This window comes from Mus musculus, chromosome 11 (genome assembly GCF_000001635.26).
Source record: "Mus musculus strain C57BL/6J chromosome 11, GRCm38.p6 C57BL/6J".
In the NCBI taxonomy this organism is placed as follows: domain Eukaryota; kingdom Metazoa; phylum Chordata; class Mammalia; order Rodentia; family Muridae; genus Mus; species Mus musculus.
In genome coordinates, this window is record NC_000077.6 from 69,881,130 (window position 1) to 69,901,461 (window position 20,332).

Below are 20,332 nucleotides of genomic sequence, written 5' to 3' on the forward strand. Positions count from 1 at the left end.
TGGAGCGGGGGTGGAATGATTCACAGGCTTCGTTGCGGATGTGGCCGCGACGGCCCCGCGTTCCCTGCAGATGTGCATGACCTCACTAGTACAACTTAGTCGAGGATGGAGTCTCCAGTCCATCCTTCTAGTCTGAGAGAATCCACGTCTCCGGGTTGGATCCCGGTCGGGAACTCCCGAGGGGGCGGATGCTGAGCCATCGCATTCCCGGGATGCCTTCGGGCCATCCCAGCGAGCCCAGGTTCCCACGCGGTGGCTTCCCTGGTCCCCTGGGCTCGAAAGCCCCTCCCGCCAAGCCACCGGGTGCTAGTCAACTTCCTCCTTTAGAGAAACCCTAGCCTCTTGAGTAACCACGGCTACCCGCACCTGGGTGGCCAGTGTGCCAAACACTCTGCCGGGCCCCCAGGTGGCGCACAGTAAATGAACTAAGAAAGAAGCCAAGCTGAGAGACTTTAATGGAGACTTCAATGGGGCAGGGTGGGGAGGAGCCTGGAATCACAGAGTATGGAGGTCGTGACTGCGACGGCTCAGTTTCTCTGGGTCGTCCGACGCCATGAGGGAGAAGTCTCGGAATATGTCGAGATACGTCTCGTCTCCTAAGGAAATCAGAGGAAAGACTGGGAGGCTGGACAGCCGGGCTACACAGTAGGGGTGGTCCTGGCAGGGTAAGCACTTTAAAGTGTGGGTGCATCCTAAGTACAGTACCTTTGTTCCACAGGTCAGGCACGTTCGCTGTGCCCAAAACATGTTTGTTGAATAAACAATGGTATTAATGCAGTTGGGTACTAAGGGGTCAGGCATTTCGGTATGGACCTGGGGTCGGGGTCGGGGTGAAATACGTGGTTACTTTACCTGCCTGGCCCTGGGCCGCTTCAGCCTCCCTCATCTTTGCCAATCGTAGCCTGAAGGGTGGGGATTAAGGAGTAAAAGACCTGGAACTTCGCCAAATCCCCATCCTCTGTCCAATTCTTGAGTTGTGTCACTCCTTAAAAATGTCTGTCCATAACTAGTGCTTAAAGATAAAAGCTTACACTCACGAACATTTTTGCAATGTTGGTGTCCTAATAATGGCTCCCCAGGTGAACTCTCAGTATCTCACCCAACTGGTCCATGCTCCTGCTCCACACCCCTCTCCACACACACACACACACACACACACACCCCAGACCTCACCCTCCAAGTCAGGTTTTGACGTTAGTCTCACCCCAACGAGGACTGTCCAAGCATCAGTCTGCCCCTTCGGCATACTCACAGGGTTACGATGTCAGCATTAGTGGTTTCCATTGCGATAGTCAGAGGGTCCCTGCCTTCTGTGTCTCGAGCCCCCAGATCAGCACCCCGTTTCAGGAACAGGCAAGCGAGCCTAGAGAAGAGAGCTAAATTCAGCAACAGGCATCCCCCAATTTCACTCCCAGAAAGCTTCCTCCCCATGGTGCCATTTCCATGGCTCCCTACCCTGTGTGACCAAGAATGGTGGCATGGTGGAGAGGACCCCGGCCGGCACTGTCTGCTTGGTTCACATTCGCCCCATTTTGGAGGAGAAACTCGCAGGCCAGAAGAGAGTTCTGCATAGAGATCAAGAAGATGGCATTTTTAGAGGTGGATTTTTGGATGTTTCAGGGCTCAGTGAGGTGTCAGGCTTGGTCCTCGACCTTTAGATGCTCATATATTAAATCTATCCCGGGACTGGAGAGATGTCTCAGTGGTTAAAAGCACCAGCTACTCGTCCAAAGGAGTCAGATTCAGTCCTAAGCACCCACAATGCCTGTAACTCCAGTTCCAGGGAACCCCCTCCCATATATATACATGCAAGCAAAACACCAATGCACATTAAAAAAAAAGCCAGGCAGTGGTAGCACATGTCTTAATCTAAAGCCCACCACTCAGGAGGCAGAGGCCAGCAAATCTCTGAGTTTAAGGCCAGCCTGGTCTACAGAGTGAGTTCCAGGACAGCCAGGGCTACACAGAGAAAATCTGTCCCTCCCCAAAGCATATCCTGCACCCTGATGAGTCATGCTGTCCCTCTTTTTTTTTTTAATTAAAGATTGTTTTATTTTTATTTTATGTGTATAGGTGTTTTACCTACATGTATGTCTGTGTGTCACATGCAGTGAATGAGGGGGCCAGTAGAGGGCGCTGGATCTCCTGGCACTGGAGTTACAGTTATGTGCTGCCTTGTAGATGCTGGGAACTGATCCTGAGCAAACGCAGCATGAGCTCCTAACCTCTGAGCCATCTCTCCGGTCTGCTTCCTTATTTTACATTGAGGAGACTAAGTCACAGGGATATTGACAACTTGTTTAAAAGCTCATGTAAGTAGCAGACGAAAAATCTAATTCACCACCTCCAAATCACACTTCAAACACTTAGTCTATATTATTTATCTTGCCCTATGGGAAGGAGACCCCAGGGAGAGCTCTAGGGTAGAGTTGGGGAGGTCAGCATGGTCCTCACAGCAGCTGTGGCCCGGATCAGAGGTGTGGCATTCCCCTGGCCCACATTGACCCAGTTGACATCAGCTCCATGGGCCAGGGCATCAGCCATGGTAGGAAGAGATGGGGGATGTCCAGCAGCTTGAAACAGCAGGGCCCCAGGGTGCAGGCTTCCCATGTCATCAGACGGGCACTCTGTCAAGTGGATTTAATTCTGTTAAGGAGTATCAGTGCCGGGTCTAGAAAGAAAATCTTCAGCAAAGTCCCCAGGTGCTGCAGTGGGATAAGTCACGTCCAAATTGTGGGGAGTCCCTTGTGACTCAGAGCTGTGGTGAGAAACGGGAGCGCTGTGGATGTGTATACGTGTTGGTATGTGTGTTGTGTGTGTGCAGGGCCCTGGGTGTGGAAGAGATAGCATTGCTCATCTCCCCAGACTGGCTGGATGCCAGAGGTGAGCTGACTCCCTGACAGATTCAGTGCTTACCTTCCCCCGCCCAGACAAGGCTCATAACCCTTCCTTCTTTTCAAACCTTTGGAGATGCCAAGTTCAACCTCTCTCTGGAGATGCCCCTCTCTGTGGCTCTTCCTGACCATACTCCAGCCCATACTTTTCCTCATGTCAATGTCACACCCCACTGTGACCTCCTGACTGTACTCTGCTCCTCCCAACCTCCTCCAAGGGACAGCCTGGACCTCACATTCTGCCTCCCTCTAGGGCCTGGCCAGTACTGAGTGTACAGCAATGAGTTGGACTCTCTACCTGATTTGGATCTGACAATGCCCGAGTGTGGCCTGATGGGAGGCTTTGGGGGCACAGGAGGATGTCCTCTTGGGGGTCCCCTGCCACCTCTTCGTCCACGGATTTCAGGAAGTTTGGTCAGGAACTTTTTCTCCACATACTTGGCATGAATCCAGGCTTCCTTTTCCTGCCTGGAGGTTAGAGGAGACAGCCTTTGGTCCCTCGGCCTCTTTGCCATTCCTCTCCACGACAGGGAAGCCCTAGGTGCCTCCACCGCAACCTCACCGGGAGCAGCTGGGCCCTGGCTTCTTCACCGCCATGGCCTCCACCCGGGCCTCATAGATCTGGTTGATGATGACATTCCCCAGCTCGCACATAAGCTTCGAAGGCCCAGAAGAGGGCAAGAGAAAGAGGGAGAGTCACTGGGTGAGTATCAGAGCCCTCAAAGACTCCTCAGTCCTCTGTCTTCACAATATCCCGAGTAACCCTAGTTACCTTCACCAGTTCTGGTTCCCAGGAGTCAAGGGTCAGAGAGCGGACTTTGGAGAAATGAACTCCGAGGCTCCTGGAGGGCCAGAGGGAGAGTCATGCCCTGTGTGGGCAGTAGCCTAGGAAAGCTGTTGCTCCTGAAAAGACCAGGCCTGTGTGCAGACACAGAGGAGCCGGGCCAGGAAGCAGAGCAGCAGAGGCCCTCTAGCTCTGGCCTGCTCACCATTGCTGCTGAACACTCTAGCCTCCCCACTTTGCTCGTGATGCTTCGGTCTGGAACATGTTTTGTCTGCCACCTCTTTTCCCTCCATACACTTCAGACTGGTGGTGAAGCCTTAGGGGCTTTCTAGGATCTCACAACCCTTTCCCTCTTGGGCTCTTGTTGGCTGTCCCACCCTCAGCAACCGTAACCCATGCTTCTTCCTATCAAGACAATGAGTTCATCTAGGAGGCCCCCAGGCCTGTCCACATCCAACTCAAATGTGCACTTGCGCTACAACCTTGGAGACTGGTGACAGAGAAGGAAGAGCAAGGGTAGGGTGCATGAGAGGGGCCACGCAGCAGTTGGAAGCGGGGCTTGTGCCTCGGGTCTTAGGGAATGACCTGTGGATGCCAGAACACTGAATGCAGAGAGTGACGCCAAGGTTGATGCTGGCCCACTCTGGGGCTGGCTCCCTGCAGTCGCAGCATTGCGCATTTCCATCCACGCTTTGTACCTGGGCCGCCACCTGACCAACTCCTCCAGACTCCCTTCCTCTGGCTGCCCCGCCACAGGCCAGAGTTGCAGCAGAGCCCGGGGCATGGTATCCTGAGACCTGAGGGAGACAGGAGAAAGGATGAGCAAGGGGCCTAAGGGTGAGGAAAGCTCCACCTCCCAGGGCAGTGTGGCCCATATGAAGGTACCTGGCCTGGCCCCCGAGGGCTGTTCTCCAGGTGAGCCTGGCTGAAGGCTGAGGCAATGCTGCTCTGGACAGCACTGACCCACAGCTGCAGGAGACGCTCAGAGTCAGCCTGGAGGAAACAGGACCTGCAGGTGATATTGAGAGTGACAAGACCAGAGAGCCGTGAGGCAGGGAGGGCAAGCTGACAGTCTGTGGATGCCCAGCTGATTTTGAAAGATTTTGAAAGATGTTTACTTATTGATCTATTTCTAATGAGATTGGGCCCAAGGCTTTGCGCATGCTTAGGTAAGCACGCTGCCTCGGAGTTATATCCAAGACATTTTTTACTTTAGTTAGAGATAGGATCTGATAAACTTTCCAGACTGACTTCAAACTTGCTAGCAAGCCATTCGGGCCTTGAATTTTTCAGAAAGACAACATTAACCCGGTGGTGGTGGTGCACACCTTTGATCCTACCACTTGGGAAGCAGAGGCAGGTGGATCTCTGAGTTGGAGGCCAGCCTGATCTACAGAATGAGTTCCAAGACAGTCAGGGCTACACAGAGAACCCCCTTCTTGGGGTGGAGAGAGACACATTATATTCACATGTGTGTGTCTGTGTGTCTGTGTGTCTGTGCAAACACACACCCAGTATGTCGTGGAGTTGAGTCTCTCTTTCCACCATGTGCGTCCTGGGGATGAACTCAGGTCGACGAGCTTGGCACAAGTACTGAGCCATCTCAGTAGCCTCTTTCTCCTTGAGTCAGAAACAGGCCATGTTCCTCAAACTTAAGGTTCTCCTCCCAAGTGCTGGCGTTACAGGTGTGCTCCGTACCTGGTTATCTGCTCTACTGAAATCCAGGTGATCCCTAACTTATGGTAGTTTGACAATATTTTTCAAGATTAACACACAAAGGTGTATTTATACAACCCTCTTGGGTTTTCAGTAGCATGTTCAATAACACTTTCATGTAAAAGAACCTTGGAATTGTATGCTAACGGTTTCTAGCAGGTAAGCTAAGGCTAGGCTAAGCTATGTGTAAAGTAGGTTTTCCAGTATCTTTTCAAATGACAATGAATTTACTGTAAGCGGAGCACTGGTACTCCTCTAGTGAATGGCAGCGTCCTCCGAAATATCTCCTACCGGCTTGTCCTCTCAGTCTGGGCTTTCTGCTTCAACCCAGTCACCAAAGGGTTAAGTCCTGGACCTATTCAGGGATACTGTTTTGGTGGCCCTGCCTTTTGGGTTTGTAAACATTCAGACATTTTAGAATATCAACCCAGGGACTCTACTCACTTGCTGGTGGACACTACTTCGAAACAGAAACGCCTTTCTGAGTCTGGACAGAGCTTCACTGTACAGAGACGAAGGTCGTCTACCACCACGGTTACAGGGTCCTGGCAGAGAGTGATAAGGTCCATGAGCCAGTCATTGTGAACAAAGGCTGAGTTTATCTAGAGTCCAGGCACCCCAGACCAACCCACCTTATATTTCTTCTGGTAAACCAGCTGGTTGTTCTGAATGGTGAACCAGCGTCTGGAGGAGACAGAAGAAGTGGTTACATGCATGCCCAACATGGGGACAGGCTCAGGAGTGGACAGAAGAGAAACTGTGCTCTTTGCCCCCTAAGTAGCTCACTGAGGAGAGAGGTGTGGACTGACAGTCCCATGGGACATTCCAGACAATGGTGGGAACTTACACGCAGAATGGGTACACCCTTACAGCTCCTTAAGGGCTGTTCTGCACACCTTGGACAACCGAGATTGGACATACCTTCCAGCAGATGGCAGTAAGGCTGGCCTTCAACTCCTGATCTTCCTACCTCCACCTCAAAAGCCAGGCTCACAAGGATATGCCACCACATATCTTTCTTCTAAGTTTATTATTGTACCTTTTTGTCAAGCTTGGCCAATGTTGAAGGAGCTAGCAGGGGGAGACAGCCTTAAAGGTTATAAAAATGGGTAACAGTGATAGACACTGTTTCGGGTGGCTCCTGAGGGTATTGGAATCACTTCTACGAGTATTTGTTTGAGATAGGATCGTGCCATGTAACCCGGGTAAGCCTAAAAGTCGCTCTGTAGTCCAGGCTGACCACAAATCTGCAATCCTCTCCCCTTAGTCGCCTGACTGCTGGCATTTACACCAAGCTTATTGCTACAGTGTTGGGCAAATGAAACTATGTTAGGGAAGGGGCTCCATTTTCTAATTTGTACCAAGGTCCCTTATGGGCTGGGGGTGGTTCTGAAAGATGAACCAGTCACATCAAGACACGTAGCATTCTGTTTCAAGCCCTGTAGGGTGTCCCCATCTTCCTCAGAGTAGTCTCAGAGTCCTACCAACATCTGCAAAGTTCTAGAAGGATTCCGTAGCCCCTTTAGCTCCTCTTCCTTCCTCCCTCACTCTGTCCCGGCCCACAACTCATTTTGCAAATACTGGGAACTCAGGGCCTTCCTTCCCATTAACTTGTCCTTCTGCCTACAGCATCCTTCACTCAGATATCTTGACTTAGAAGTTACTTTCTTAGCCCGGCATGATGGTGAACACTTGTAATCCCAGCTCTTGGGAGGTGGAGGCCCAAAGATCCGGAGTTCAAGGTCATCCTTGGCTACATCAGCCAAGAGATTTTCCCATAGAGTGTGTCAAGAAATAAAGTAACAGTTTTGTTCCTTACTTGTTTGCAGACAGAATTCCAATCCTAGCCAGGCAGTGGTGGTGCAAGCTTTTGATCCCAGCACTTGGGAGGCAGAGGCAAGTGGATTTCTGAGTTCCGAGGCCAGCCTGGTCCACAGAGTGAGTTCCAGGACAGCCAGGGCTACACAGAGAAACCCTGTCTCAAAGAACCAAAAAAGAGAGAGAGAGAGAGAGAGAGAGAGAGAGAGAGAGAGAGAGAGAGAGAGAGAGTTCCAAACCTCTCTGTTCCTTGCCAGTGCTAGGCTTGCAGGCCTGATCCACCAAACCCAGCCCCTGATAGTTTATTTAGAATTGGGAACCTACATTGTGGGTGTAGCTCAGCTGTAGATCCCTTGTTGTTGTGGTTATTGGTTTTTTTTGTTGTTGTTGTTTTTTCAGACAGGGTTTCTCTGTGTAGCCCTGGCTGTCCTGGAACTCACTTTGTAGACCAGGCTGGCCTCGAACTCAGAAATCTGCCTGCCTCTGCCTCCCAAGTGCTGGGATTAAAGGTGTGCGCCACCATGCTCAGCTTATTATTATTATTATTATTATTATTATTATTATTATTATTATTATTATTATTATTTTGATAGGGTTCCTCTATGTATCCCTGGCAGTCCTGGAACTTGCTATGTTGTAGATCAGGCTGGCCTTGAACTCATAGAGATATGCCTATTTCTGCCTCCCCTGAGCTGGGATTAAAGGAGCGTGCCATTGTGCCAGATGTTTTATTATTACCTTCTAACATAGTATGCAGTTATTTAGTTACTGATCTGTTTGTCTGTCTTTGCTGACTAAGGGTTGTATCTTGATGTACTTCATATACAATACACAATCATTATTGATCCGAGAATATTCAACTGGTTGGGTTTAGCTGAGACAGTTGTCTTCTTACCTGCTCCAGGTCTTAAATGCATTGCTGGCACGTTTGAAAAGATGTCCTTCCATTACCAAGCCACTAGGCCCCTCCTTTAGGCTTGGCTCTGGCTCCTCGCCACCTAGCTCCTAGAAGCATGAGAGGATCAAAGACAACTGGGATAGGCAGAGACCAAAGCCATAGCTGGTTTTCCTCTGGCCTCCATACCAGCCCTTACCTTCTGCTTCAGTAACACATGCCTCTGTTCCATGTCTCTCTTCTGTCGAGCTGAGTTCAAGACCAGGTTGTGCAACTGGGCATAGGAGGGTCCTCTCAGATGTCTGAGTTTGTCCCAACCAGTCCAGAAGAGTCATCTTAGTGTATCCTAACCTCTCTGCTCCAACTTTCTAGAGTCCTTACCTGGGTACCCAATTCCTTCCGATACTGAGCCAGCCTGTTTAGCTCTTCATGGCCCTGCTGGAAATAAGTGGCCTGGGCCTCAACCAAACGCAGTACCTGATGGTGGGCGGGAGGCAGAACTGAGGAAGGACACTCCTCTCTCTCCCTCTTCCCTCCCACTGTCAGCCCGTTCCTCTCCATCTTGGCTGCCCCTGAAACTCACGAATTCCATGATGTCAAACTTCCTCTTATCCTCAATCACATTGACCTGAAGGCCCCAAAAGACCTCAGGTCAGTCTAGAAACCACAGCACCCCCCCATTACACCCTAGGAACTCCCCTTCTCCCGAACACCTTCAAGGTATGCAGGTATCCTGGAGGATGGGTTGGGGTAGGCACCTACCTGCAGGGCATAATCTAATGCCCGACTCCGGTACCCAGCTCGAGCGGTCCTCAAAGCAGTTCCAGCCTCCTCTGCTTCTTGGACACGGCGCCTGGGGACCTCTGCATTGTGGGTAAGAGCAGCCTCCAGGTTCTCAGCCCCTCGCCAGAAATCCCTGCGAGCCTCTCGGAAGCCCCGGAGACCTCTAGAGTTAGGGGAGACAAAACAAAACCACAGATTTACCCTTCTGCTTTAGGAAAGAAAAATCTCAGGATAAGGCCCACCTATCTCCTGTCAGCCTGTGTAGAGAGGAAACGCCAGGCAATCCCAGGATAGGAAGACAGAAGCCAGGCCACTTCCCACCCTCATAGCTCCTCCTGTGGGGGAGGCCCTGTGGGAAGAGAGGTGGAGGGCTAGTTTCTGGGGGATAAGGCCCCTCTTTCCCTCCCGTCTCACTCCTTGACCAGAGTCTGGATTTGCTGCTGCAGTGTATGTTGAGTAGCATCAAGAAGCTCCTGTTGGAAGAAGTTGACAAGTGACAGTCAGGATCCCCATCAACCCTACCCCCATCCATTCCCTCACCCGCAGCCACCCCCACCCCCCACACTCACAGCATGGCTGTCCAGTTTGTGGTTCAGACTCACGGTGAATTTTTCCAGACACTCCTGGGTACGAAAAACAAACAAACAAACAAAAAACACAGAGACGCCAAGGTCTGTCCAACTCTAGGTAGGTCCCACCAGACGGACCTAGCCTGGATGGTTGCCCCAGCTTTGCTTTGTTCTGGGCTCTGCAGACCCCAAATCAGTCCTCCTCTACCGAAGTCCCCTCTATCCCAGTCCCCTACCCCTAGCAACCACAGCCCTGGTTCAGAAGTATCACATACCGCCATCATGGGCTCTGGTGGACCCAGGCGAGCCAGGTCACAGATGCCAACAACGAAGGCACGACCGGCAGCAAGGTAATGCTGTCCGCTCTCCAGGAGGCAGGAACCCAGCTTTAGCAGCTGGGGAAATGAAGCACACCAAGTGATGTTCCCTCTGCACCACGTCCCTTCTTGCCCAAGGCTGTATAGTCCTTCCCTAACCTCATCTGCTGTCCCACCCAGCCCACTGCAGCCACCACCCCCAAGTCAAACTCACGGCTGCAGGGTCATTAACCCCCACTTCCTTTTCCTGTGCCTGTGTCAAAGTTCCTGCCCATTCCTCCAAGTTTGCTCCCAAAGTCACTGTCATCTCTACTCCCCAAATAGCTTTCCCTGTCTGATCCTGCCGGCCCTTCTGTGTCCTGTTTAAATAATGGCTCCCCCTAGGACCCCATCCTCCTGCACTGTCTGGTTACTAGTACCCAGTCCCTGCCTGGCCTCGTTCAAGTCTTTGTCTTTTGTTGTGTGTTGGGGTGGGGAGTGTGTCTCATTCTATACTCTCTAAACACTCCCTTTCAAATGTTAACTCGTCTTCAAGGCCTCAGGATCAGGGCCAAGTAAGATGTTGGGGTGCTCAGTTGTCCATTTTTCAGTGCCCCTATAATGGTCAAACTGTAACTGACTGATCTGGGAAGGGAAAGGTAGGTGTCTGAGCTAGAACCCGATACATGGTTGTGGCTGCTTCACCCTAAGGGTGCCATGCCAGACTTTGGCCAGGAGCCACCATATCTTGAATAGACCAAGTGTTGGTGGAGCCTTTCCGAGTGGTTCAGGGTGATGAGAGGCTACAGAGAGGCTTTGTGAAGAGGTGGCAGGGTGCCAGGAGCCTGGGCTCCATGTCTTCCCAGCACATTTTTTTCTGGAGGCTTGTGGAGGTGTCTGAGAACTGTAGCTTGGGTTGACAGTGGGTCAGCTGTGGTCAGGCAACTGACCGAGATCAAGTCTTAGTAGCTTGAGATAAGGAGACAAAACGGCTCTAACTCAGTGTGGATCAGCAGATTGCCTAGTTCTCATATGTCTACAAACCTTTTTCTCCAATATGACAAAAGACCTTCCATAAAACTGAACCAATAACTAGCTGGGGTGGTGGCACAAACCTTTAATCTCAGTACTCAGAAGGCAGAGACAAGTGGATCTCTGTGAGATTGAGGCCAGACTGGTCAACACAACAAGTTCTAGGCCAGCCAAGGCTACATAGAAGGACCCTGTCTTAAAAAAAAAAAAGCCGGGCAGTGGTGGTGCACGCCTTTAATCCCAGCATTTGGGAGGCAGAGGCAGGTGAATTTCTGAGTTTGAGGCAAGCCTGGTCTACAGAGTGAGCTCCAGGACAGCCAGGGCTACACAGAGAAACCCTGTCTTGGAAAAAAACAAAAAACAAAAATTACAACATCTATAAAATAGAATTGAAGTCAGCAATAGAGAGGAACTGTCAATGTACAAGACAACTTGAATAGACTTCAAACACTTCGTTATTTTCAAGACAGAGTCTTTCTGTATAGCCCTGGGTGTCCTGGATCTCTGTCTCTCTCTCTCTCTTTCTCTCTGTCTCTCTCTCTCTCTCTCTCTCTCTCTCTCTCTCTCTCTCTCTCTCTCTCTCTCTCTTTCAGGCTGCCCTCAAACTCAAGAGATCCACCTGCCTCTGCCTCCTGAGTGCTGGGATTAAAGGTGTGCACCACCACACTGGACTTCTAGTTTTTTAGAAAAGCCAACTTCAGGCCAGTGAGATAGTTTACCTGACAGGTAAGCCAGGCAACCTAAGTGCAATTCTGGAGCCTGGGGTGGAGGGAGAGAACTGACCTGAATTGTCCACTGACCTCCTCCCATGCATTACAGCATACGCACTCACACACACACACACACACACACACACACACACACACACACACACACACACACACGATTATATAGATGATAGACAGACTGACAGACCAGCACTCCTGAGGTAAAAGCTGGCAGGTCTCTGTGAGTTTGAGGCCTAGCCTAGTCTACATAGCAAGTTCCAGGCCAGCCAGGGTAGATAATATGACCTTGAAAAAAAAAAAAAAAAAAAGAACAGTATCCAGTATCTACCATAGGATTTCTCATTAGCCTCTGAACACACCAATTAGGTTAGGCTGCATGGTCAGAAAACCCCAATAATTAATTCTCTTGTCTCTACTTCAATACTAGGGTTATAAATGTATACCATACATATACCTTGTCATTTTTACATGGTGGGGGGGGGAAATCAAACTTAGGTTTCATGCTGGCAAGGGGTGCACTTTGTTGACCAGCCATCTCTCCTGGTCCCTGTAGACTTTATTGTTAACTAGACTGCACCAATGCTAATTTTTGGTTGTGATAATGAGTAAAAACTGCATTAAATATCATCACTCAGGGAAGCTGGCAGGGACGTGGCCTCTCTAAGCAATTACTACAAGTGTAGGATTAACCTGAATTTTAAAAGTTCAATTAGAGGGCTAGAGAGATGCTTCAGTGGTTAAGAGCACTGACTGCTCTTTCAGGGGTCCTGAGTTCAATTCCCAGCAACCACATGGTGGCTCACAACCATCTGTAATGGGATCTGATGCCCTCTCCTGGTGTGTCTGAAGACAGCTACAGTGTACTCATATACATAAAATAAATAAATTTTTTAAAAAAGTTCAATTAGAACCATTTGAGGGGTTGGAGAGATGGCTCAGTGACTACGTGCACTGGCTGCTCATGCAAAGGACTCAGGTTCAATTCCCAGCATCCACATTGTGGCTCACAACTGCAACTCCAATTCCAGAGGATCCAATGCCCTCTGCTAGCCTCTGTAGCAGCCACTAGGTGTGGACATGGTTCACAGACATTTACCCAGATAAAACAGCCAAATATATATACTGAAATAATATCAATAATGTTTTAAGAAGTGTTTGCTCTGGGGATGTAGCTGGTGGGGGAACCCGGCCTGTCTAACATGCACAAAGATGAATTCCATCTCCAGGGGGGAAATAGAGGTCAGAGGATTGGGAATTCAAGACCAGGCTCAACTACAGGTAAATTCAAAGCTAGCCTGAACTACATGTGACCCTGTCTCAAAAAGTATATATTAATATGTTAATAATTTACATACACACACACACACACACACACACACACACACACACATATATGTATGTATTTCAGGCAGGGTTTCTCTTCTGTCCTAGAACTTACTATGTAAACAGACCAAGCTATCTTAGAACTCACAAGAGATTCATCTGCCTCTGCCTCCCAAGTGCTGGGATCTGGGTACGCAGCCCCATTCCCAGCTTTTTTTTTAGCCCTAGCTGGCCTAGAACTCACAGAGATCTGCCTGTTTCAGCTTCACCAGTGTTAGGATTAAAGGCATGAGCCAGTACATCCAGATTTTGGGGTGGGGGGGTCAAGACAGGGTTTCTCTGTGTAGCCCTGGCTATCCTGGAACTCACTTTGTAGACCAGGCTGGCCTCCAACTCAAAAATCTGCCTGCCTCTGCCTCCCAAGTGCTGGGATTAAAGGCGTGCGCCACCACGCCCAGCAACATCCAGATTTTAAATATAATTGTGTGTGTGTGTGTGTGCCAGGCACAGTTAACTTTCAATGACTCTAACGCATTCCCAGTCTCCCGCCATCTCCCTGACCTTTTATTTTAATTTTATTCTAATCTTTTATTTTAATCTGACTCTGCATCTTTTCTCCATGACGTGGTCACCTTTTCCAGGCGGGTCTCCAATTCTGACACTTCAGTTTCCACCAGTTCAATCGAGGCTCTGGGAAAGAATGGACAGCACTTAGGTCCACTGGGCCTCTGCTTAGCATCAGGGGCAGGGTTGGCGTCATGGGGTGATGGGTATGCACAGACCAAGCAGAGTCCAGACAGTTTCTGCTCTTGTGCTGCTGTGCACATTCTAAGCTTCAATAACCCAGACCAGAGCAGGAAGAGTAGGAGGGTGGATGTGGCCAGGGCAGGAAGTTGCTAACCGCCCCGGGGCAGGTGCTGGGGGAGGGGATGCCGTGAGAAGGAAGGAGGAATGCCAATTATAAAGACCAGAAGGGGCAGAAAGGCAGAGTAAAGTGAGCTTCGGAGAGCATGGAGGTTCTGTTATTAAAGGGTTTTTTTTTTTTTTTTTTTTTTTTTTTTTTACTCTGTAGCCCAGGTTAGCCTGGAACACTTAACAACCTTCCTGCCTCAGCCTCCCAAGTGCTGGGGTTCCATGCCTGATTTGAGAGCCTGGCTTGAGTGGTAGAGGCACTAGGTCCCACCAGTTCCCTCTGGTCCCTGTGGCCTAGGCTCTAAGGTTGGTCCTGCCTGGGGAATGCTGGGGGTGGGTGGGTGGGTGTTGGGACCTATTGGGCCTTCCTTCCCCTCCTTAGTCTCATGGACCTGCACACACTTACCGGAAGCGGGGTGAGTCCTTGAGACATTCTTCAAAATCTAGCTTGACCGTCATCTCAGATGACTTGCTTTGGGGGCCTGGGGGGCCCTGGAGGTCAGGTAGGTGGGGATGTAGGCAGATGCACTCCCCACCCCCCAAGAGGGGTATTAATGGAGAAGAATCCTCTGGTAGGAAGAGCCTGGGTCTGGAATTCTTTCCCCAAAGGGAACGGGGTAACCCAGGAGGAGCTCTAACCCCACCACTTCTAGGCAGCTCTGGGAGGGGTAGGGGTGGGGCCTGGGCGGAGGGGGGTGCTGAGATCACAGAAACCACAGTCCCTCCCCCAGAGACTGCCTGCTGTCACCTTCCATCTGGGACACTGGTCTTTCTCTGCTGCTTTCTCCATTGGTGAATAAATTTTTTGAGGGGGAAATGATGGTCTAGAGTCAAATCTGTCTCTGTCACTTAAGACTTTGTGTGATTAGTTGGGCATAGTGCTACATGCCTTTAATTACAGCAGAGACAGGCAGATCTCTGTGAGATCAAGGCCAGTGTGATCTACAGAGCAAGTCACAGGCCTGCCAGGGCTACACAGCGAGACCCTGTCTACACAAAAACCAGTGTGACACTGAACAAGTTCTCTGACCCTTCAGTTCCCTCATCTGGGAGACAAAAAAGCGAGGGGCAGCGCACGCCTTTCATCCAAGCACTCAGTGGGTGGATCTCTGAGTCTGAGGCCAGCTGGTCCAGAGTGAGCTCCAGGACAGCCAGGTCTACACAGAGAAATCCTGTGTCTTTGTCAGGGTTTCAATTCTTGCACAAAAGCAAATTGGGGAGGAAAGGGTTTGTTCAGCTTACACTTCCACACTGCTATTCATCACCAAAGGAAGTCAGGACTAAAACTCAAGCAGGTCAGGAAGCAGGAGCTGATGCAGAGGCCATGGAGGGATGTTACTTACTGGCTTGCTTCCCCTGGCTTGCTCAGCTTGGTTTCCTTCTTTCTTTCTTTTTAAAATTTATTTATTATATATAAGTACACTGTAGCTGCCTTCAGACACAACAGAAGAAGGTGTCAGATGCCATTACAGATGGCTGTGAGCCACCATGTGGTTGCTGGGAATTGAACTCAGGACCTCTGGAAGAACAGACAGTGCTCTTAACCACTGAGCCATCTCCCCAACCCCTCAGCTTGGTTTCTTATGGAACCCAGGACTACCAGCCCAGGATGACACTACCCACAATGGGCCATTACCCCCTTGATCACTAATTGAGAAAATACCTTACATGGATTCTCCAGATCTCATGGAGGCATTTCCTCAAGGGAGGCTCCTTTCTGTGTGATAACTCCAGCTTGTGTCAAGTTGACACACAAAACCAGCCAGTACACCCTGCCTCAAAGATGGTGTTAATAAATGTACAGTATGCTGATTCTATCAGACATGGACATTCTGCTGCAAGGTTGGGCCTTTTCAAGACCCTAGGTTTTGGGACCAGCAAAGTGGCCCACTGTGTAAAAGTGTTTTTCACACATCCAGTCTGACAACCCAAGTTTGACCCCAGAAACCCTAGCAGAACTTATTATGGAAAGTTCCTCTAACCTCGGACCTCCACAGGTGTACCATGTTAACCAAATAAACCAACAGTGAGTTTTTATTTGTTGTTGTTGTTGGCTTTTTCTTTCTTTTTTTTTTTTTTTTTTTTTTTTGTTTCTGAGACAGGGTTTCTCTGTGTAGCCCTGGCTGTCCTGGAACTCACTCTGTAGACCAGGCTGGCCTCGAACTCAGAAATCTGCCTGCCTCTGCCTCCCAAGTGCTGGGATTAAAGGCGTGTGCCACCACGTCGGGCAATAGTGAGTTTTTAAAGCCCTGGTTTTGTTTTGTGTTCTGAAGCAGGCTCTCACTTCGTAGAACAGACTGTGCTTGATTTTGTGACCTTGCTACTTTAGCCCCTAAGTGCTTGCTCCCAGGAGCACAGTTCCTTGGGTTGCTCTGTTCCTCCTCTTGCTTTGCCTTCCCGGGTTATTGTGTCTGGACATCCCTCCCGCTCTCCTGGGCTCCCAGAGCAGGCCCAGTCTGGACACGCAGCTCCCAGCACTCAGATTCCTGATGTTCTCTTTATTGTCCATTAGAGTGGAGACAGGGAAGGCAACCCTCACCCCACTCCTCGTTGACTACATTTTCCAAGGTCTACGTTCTTTTTTCTGAGTCCACTGGAGCCGCAAGCTTTCATCTAGAGAAAGAAAAGGTTAGGCTTTCTTGCAGCAGGGGTACGCTCTTGTCCATGTGACCCACAAATCTCTAGAACCTACCCACTTAACCCCTCTGCCTCCCTGGGCAGTGCAAGTTACCCCCTTGCCTTGGCCCAGGCTCACGTCTGCGCCCATTCCAGCTTGGAGGGTTCTGGTTACTTCCATGTTCCTTTTCTGAGCTCCCTGGACTTCGGCACCTTGGCCCCTTAGCCCAACAGTTGGGCGTCACCTGTGACCCATTGACTGTGAAGGACATAGTACTAACTAGAGAGGGGTGGGGTGGCAGAGGGGAGTCAAGGAGGAGGCATGGAGCCCTTGGCTGATGCTAGGCTGGAGGGGATCTCAACCCCTCTGAGCATCACTCGGACCTGGTCTCTATAATGTAGTCAATCAACGCCAGGATGTTTAAGACCTCTTTTACTGCCTGTGGCTGATGCACTGACTTAAAAGGGATTGGGAGGGTGGGAGATGGGAGCTTGTTAAGAGCCAGGCCTAGAGAGATGGTGCCCTTGCCAGGTTGCACTAGAGTTAGGGTTATGCTCAGAAAGCGCTAAATGGTTTTGTCATACCCAAAGACGCTTCCAACAGTACCTGGAGTGCCTTTCGGATTCTCAGTAACCCAGGTCAAACCTGAAGGACCTGGAAGTAACAGGAGGACAGTTTGTTCCGTCCTCCCACCCCACCCCCCAGGCTGTCCTCCCCGGGCCATCCTCCCCAGGCCATCCTCCCCAGTCTCTCACTATCCTGTTCTTCATCTTCTATATCCTCTCCGAGCTCTGGGCGGGAGCCGGACCTCAGATACCTTCCTTTGCTGTAGTATTCCTTGCGCTGTAGATTAGCCAGCTGCCCCATGGAAGAGTCTGAGGCTGATGGGAACTGGTTTCTATAGGTAGCAGAATCTGAAAAAGTACCCCAGACAATCTTGAGCCTGTGGCCACCTGCTCTGCCTTTGAGTCAGGCCACTACCGGATTAGAGTTTAAGTTCTCATCTAACACCCCTCCCCCATGTTAAAAAGCCTTCAGTGAACCCCCATCCCCCAAGGGTTCTCTTAATCTCTCTGTTCAGTTTGTCTCTGGAGGCCCCCCCCCCCCCAGTGGAGACTCAGCTCCAGTTGTTCCCATTCCTTCCCTAGCGTCCCCTCCAGTCACTGCCTCTCTGTCAGACGAGCAAGACTGTAGGCCAATGCTCTCTGAATAAATCAGAATACAGCAGAGATGTGAGGAGCAGAGAGCCAAAGAGAACAGATTTGAAAACATGTAAATTTCAAGGAGATCTGGGCTCTGGAAGAGTCTCTTGTCTCCACTCTGCAGCCCCAGGAGGCCCCTGTCACTAACCGTTGGTGCTTAAGACATGGCTATCAGTCATCAGGACAGTGTCATTTTTGACTCCTGTGGCCAGTCTTCCTGCCCAGCCTTTCTCCACAGGCCTAGGCTTCAGGTCTGTCGCCACAGCTTGATTACTGCTGCTGATGCTGGCACTAGCCCCAATGCTCTCTTCCTCAGTGGGCAGGTTTTTTGGGGACTTTAGGAACTTCCCTTCACTGTAGTGTATCTTTCGGTGCTTGTCAAAATCACTGGAGTCTGTGGGCCAGCGTGAAAGCTTAGCTTTCCCCCAAGGTCTTCACAGAAGGGCTGCCCCCCACCCAAGCTCCCCTGTCCATCGAGACCCACCCCACGTCTCACATACATGTCTTGGCAAAGTTGTCTGTGTCCTTTGAGTTTTTGTTGTCTCCGTACTGGAGGACCTTGGGGAGGAAATTGTCCATTGTGGCAAACCTGAAGGGGAGGGAGACTAGTTGGGGGTACAGAAGGGAAAAAAAATGATGGTGGGGGTAGGTGTTGGGTGGGGACCAAGCTGCTGATTGCCTAGATCAGCTTTGGTTAGGCCTGAGGAGGTAGGTAGTACCTACCATTTTAGGGTTTGAGGAACAAAGCTATCTGAGACTGCCTTCAAAGGTATGAGGGCAGAGGGCACAGCTCAACTAATCTCTGAGAGGGCTCTCACCTCTCTGCCACTGACTGAGGAGTCACCTTGAGAGAAGATTCTGCAGATGGGTCCTCATCGGTGTCCTGCAGCCTGCAGAGGAGGAGGAGGAGGAGGAGGAGGCAGTGTTTGTGCCCCGAGGCTTCTCTGCCTCTTCCTCATAGCCACATGTTAGAATACAGTTTAGGCTCAAAAGCTAGGGCTTAGCACCTGTGGTAGGGGGTTCTGGGCTCATCCGCCTTCATAAAGCCATAGTCTTTGTCAGCAGGGTGGTAGGTAGCCAAGATGTTCATTTCATCCCAGCGCTGAGACTTCCTAAGGTGAGGGAAGGAGCAAAGGAGGAAGCTCTTCTGGCGACCCTCTCCTAACAGAGAGGTCTCCTTCATTCTTCCCGGCATTCAAAAAATTCTTCTTATATTCCCTCGTAGAGGCTAGGATGGGAGCCAGATACCCAGTGATAATCAGTGCTGTGTGGCCAGGATTCCTGTGACACCTGCTGCCCTCTCCAAGTCATGGAACTTCAGATTTCCAACCTATTTGACCTCACCACCTCTCCCTAACCAGGGCCTTGGGACTCTGTTTTTTTCTTGGCTTCAGCTCAAGGTGTCCTGAACTCCTCCCTCCCTCCCGTCTCAGGGCTGCTGGCTAAAAGCTGAGTTGCTGCTATTTAAGCTCTCACCTTTCTTACTCTCTAGCCCTCCTTCCCTCGCTCTTTCCCCCTGCCTTTCTACAATAAAGCTCTAAAACCATTAAAAAAAAAAAAAACAAAAAAACAAAAAAAAAAAAAAAACCAGCTGAGTTGCTTACTTCTCCGAACCGGGGGGTTTCTTTATCAAAATGGAGCTGCTGTTTTTTAGGATGCTCCGAGGCCGCTCCGTGAAAGATGTCCCGGAGTGTGTACTACTCTCCGAGCTGTACACTTTAGCCTCCTCCGGCCCGGGGGTGGACGCCTTAGTTGCACCAGTTCCAGTGCCAGGGGATGTGCTGGACCCAAGGCTTGCAACCTCCTGAAGTTGCGGAGCGGGTCCTGAATTGAGGGTCACTGCCCCTTCAGAGGGCTGAATTGGACCAGGACTGCGGACTACAGGGTTCCCGGAATGCAAGAGGGAGCCAGGACCGCGAAGCAAGGCTACTCCGGGGGGTAATCCGGTGTCTGTTTGCATACCTCTGGCACTGCCAGGTACTGCCCTAGAAACCCCCCCAGGGGATTCTGCACTGAGGCCACTAACAGGTGCGAGAGACTCCGGCTTCTCCATAGCTCAACTTGGTAACCACTTCAATTCCACTGCCTACCCTTCTAGCTGCACATAGCCCTGCCCGTTGGCCCTGCCCCCATCGCGGCGGGCGGTGGGCGCTGGGGGCTCCGGGTCAGACCGGACCTCCTCTGCCTCTTCTCCCTGGCGCTGAGGCAGGTGAAAGGTCGACTATCAGACTTCAGCCTGGGAGTTCCTCCGCACACCCTTCCCTTATTGTTACACCCCAAGACTTTCTTTGTCTCTGTAATTTGTTCCCGCCCTTCTCCATCACCGCCCTTCTCCGAATCAACCAATCACAGTCAAGGGGCCTGGCCAGCGGTGAGGAGCCTTGTGATGTCACAGCCCCGCAACACCAGGGAGAGCCTGAGTAGGGCTGGGTTCTGTTAATAGCTCTCAGGTAACCTCTCAGAGGTGTCCGCTCTGTCCCTTGAGATTACCCAACGGGACACCGCTAGGATTTTTATTAGTAACTTTTAAGATTTAAGAGTTTCATTGGCACAGAGCTCAAGTTGGCCTTGAAATGTGTGCGGGTAGGAGAGGTGTGATGCAAAGTCTGTGGGGCCGGAGCGGGGTGAGGTGCGAGACTGGGTCAAGGAGAGGTGTGATGCGTGATCGGATTGCGACATTTCCGGCCTCGGCACTGTGAAGGGCTGAGACTTGGATTTATAAAACTACTTTTTCTCTGTCCCGAAGATAGCGTTTACTTCCAT

General features: G+C 50.6%; 2 protein-coding genes and 1 non-coding gene across 16 annotated transcripts; all 3 read right to left on the reverse strand.

Moving 5' to 3' along the window:
- Positions 1–436: 436 nt before the first annotated feature.
- Positions 437–14,439, reverse strand: Acap1 (ArfGAP with coiled-coil, ankyrin repeat and PH domains 1). Of its 3 annotated transcripts, NM_153788.3 has the most exons (22): positions 14,157–14,410; positions 13,471–13,528; positions 9,735–9,854; positions 9,460–9,513; positions 9,305–9,363; positions 8,870–9,053; positions 8,691–8,735; positions 8,489–8,584; positions 8,307–8,381; positions 8,108–8,217; positions 6,027–6,078; positions 5,839–5,939; positions 4,564–4,687; positions 4,264–4,475; positions 3,667–3,736; positions 3,457–3,551; positions 3,193–3,362; positions 2,455–2,627; positions 1,456–1,565; positions 1,253–1,363; positions 853–902; positions 438–596 (listed from the first exon to the last, which is right to left on the reverse strand). In NM_153788.3, the coding sequence occupies exons 1-22, from the start codon at positions 14,207–14,209 to the stop codon at positions 496–498; spliced, it is 2,223 nt and encodes a 740-aa protein (NP_722483.2). In that variant the 5' UTR covers positions 14,210–14,410; the 3' UTR covers positions 438–495. The 3 variants fall into 3 exon arrangements, with proteins under 3 accessions (XP_030101687.1, NP_722483.2, XP_017169946.1); XM_030245827.1 differs by having other exon boundaries at positions 437–596; positions 8,489–8,607; positions 8,870–9,363; positions 14,157–14,432; XM_017314457.2 differs by lacking the exons at positions 438–596; positions 853–902; positions 1,253–1,363; positions 1,456–1,565 and having other exon boundaries at positions 2,500–2,758; positions 14,157–14,439.
- Positions 903–965, reverse strand: Mir6924 (microRNA 6924). Its single transcript, NR_105889.1, has one exon. It is a non-coding gene; the product is annotated as a microRNA 6924 (primary transcript).
- A 1,783-nt stretch (positions 14,440–16,222) lies between the features above and the next one.
- 2810408A11Rik (RIKEN cDNA 2810408A11 gene) lies at positions 16,223–19,910 on the reverse strand. Of its 12 annotated transcripts, none has more exons than NM_027419.4 (9): positions 19,174–19,858; positions 18,577–18,681; positions 18,388–18,459; positions 18,070–18,158; positions 17,718–17,963; positions 17,123–17,281; positions 16,974–17,021; positions 16,490–16,625; positions 16,223–16,363 (listed from the first exon to the last, which is right to left on the reverse strand). In NM_027419.4, the coding sequence occupies exons 1-9, from the start codon at positions 19,620–19,622 to the stop codon at positions 16,360–16,362; spliced, it is 1,308 nt and encodes a 435-aa protein (NP_081695.2). In that variant the 5' UTR covers positions 19,623–19,858; the 3' UTR covers positions 16,223–16,359. The 12 variants fall into 12 exon arrangements, 10 of the variants coding, with proteins under 10 accessions (NP_081695.2, NP_001303626.1, NP_001303625.1 ...); NM_001382461.1 differs by having other exon boundaries at positions 16,229–16,363; positions 16,482–16,625; positions 19,174–19,785; NM_001382460.1 differs by having other exon boundaries at positions 16,229–16,363; positions 16,482–16,625; positions 18,577–18,797; positions 19,174–19,785.
- Between the last annotated feature and the right edge of the window lie 422 nt (positions 19,911–20,332).

Bases quoted from the DNA above. Each gene is read 5' to 3' on its own strand.
- 2810408A11Rik (NM_001382461.1), bottom strand. From the start codon at position 19,622: ATGGAGAAGCCGGAGTCTCTCGCACCTGTTAGTGGCCTCAGTGCAGAA. The intron at 18,159-18,387 runs GTGAGAGCCCTC...CCTCCCCTTCAG, and splicing joins CCTCAGTCAGTGGCAGAGAG to GTTTGCCACAATGGACAATT. The intron at 17,964-18,069 runs GTATGTGAGACG...GCTGGCCCACAG, and splicing joins AGACAACTTTGCCAAGACAT to ACTCCAGTGATTTTGACAAG.
- Acap1 (NM_153788.3), bottom strand. From the start codon at position 14,209: ATGACGGTCAAGCTAGATTTTGAAGAATGTCTCAAGGACTCACCCCGC. The intron at 4,476-4,563 runs GTACCTTCATAT...TGTCTCCCTCAG, and splicing joins GCCCTCGGGGGCCAGGCCAG to GTCTCAGGATACCATGCCCC. The intron at 2,628-3,192 runs GTAGAGAGTCCA...TCCACTTGACAG, and splicing joins CATTGTCAGATCCAAATCAG to AGTGCCCGTCTGATGACATG.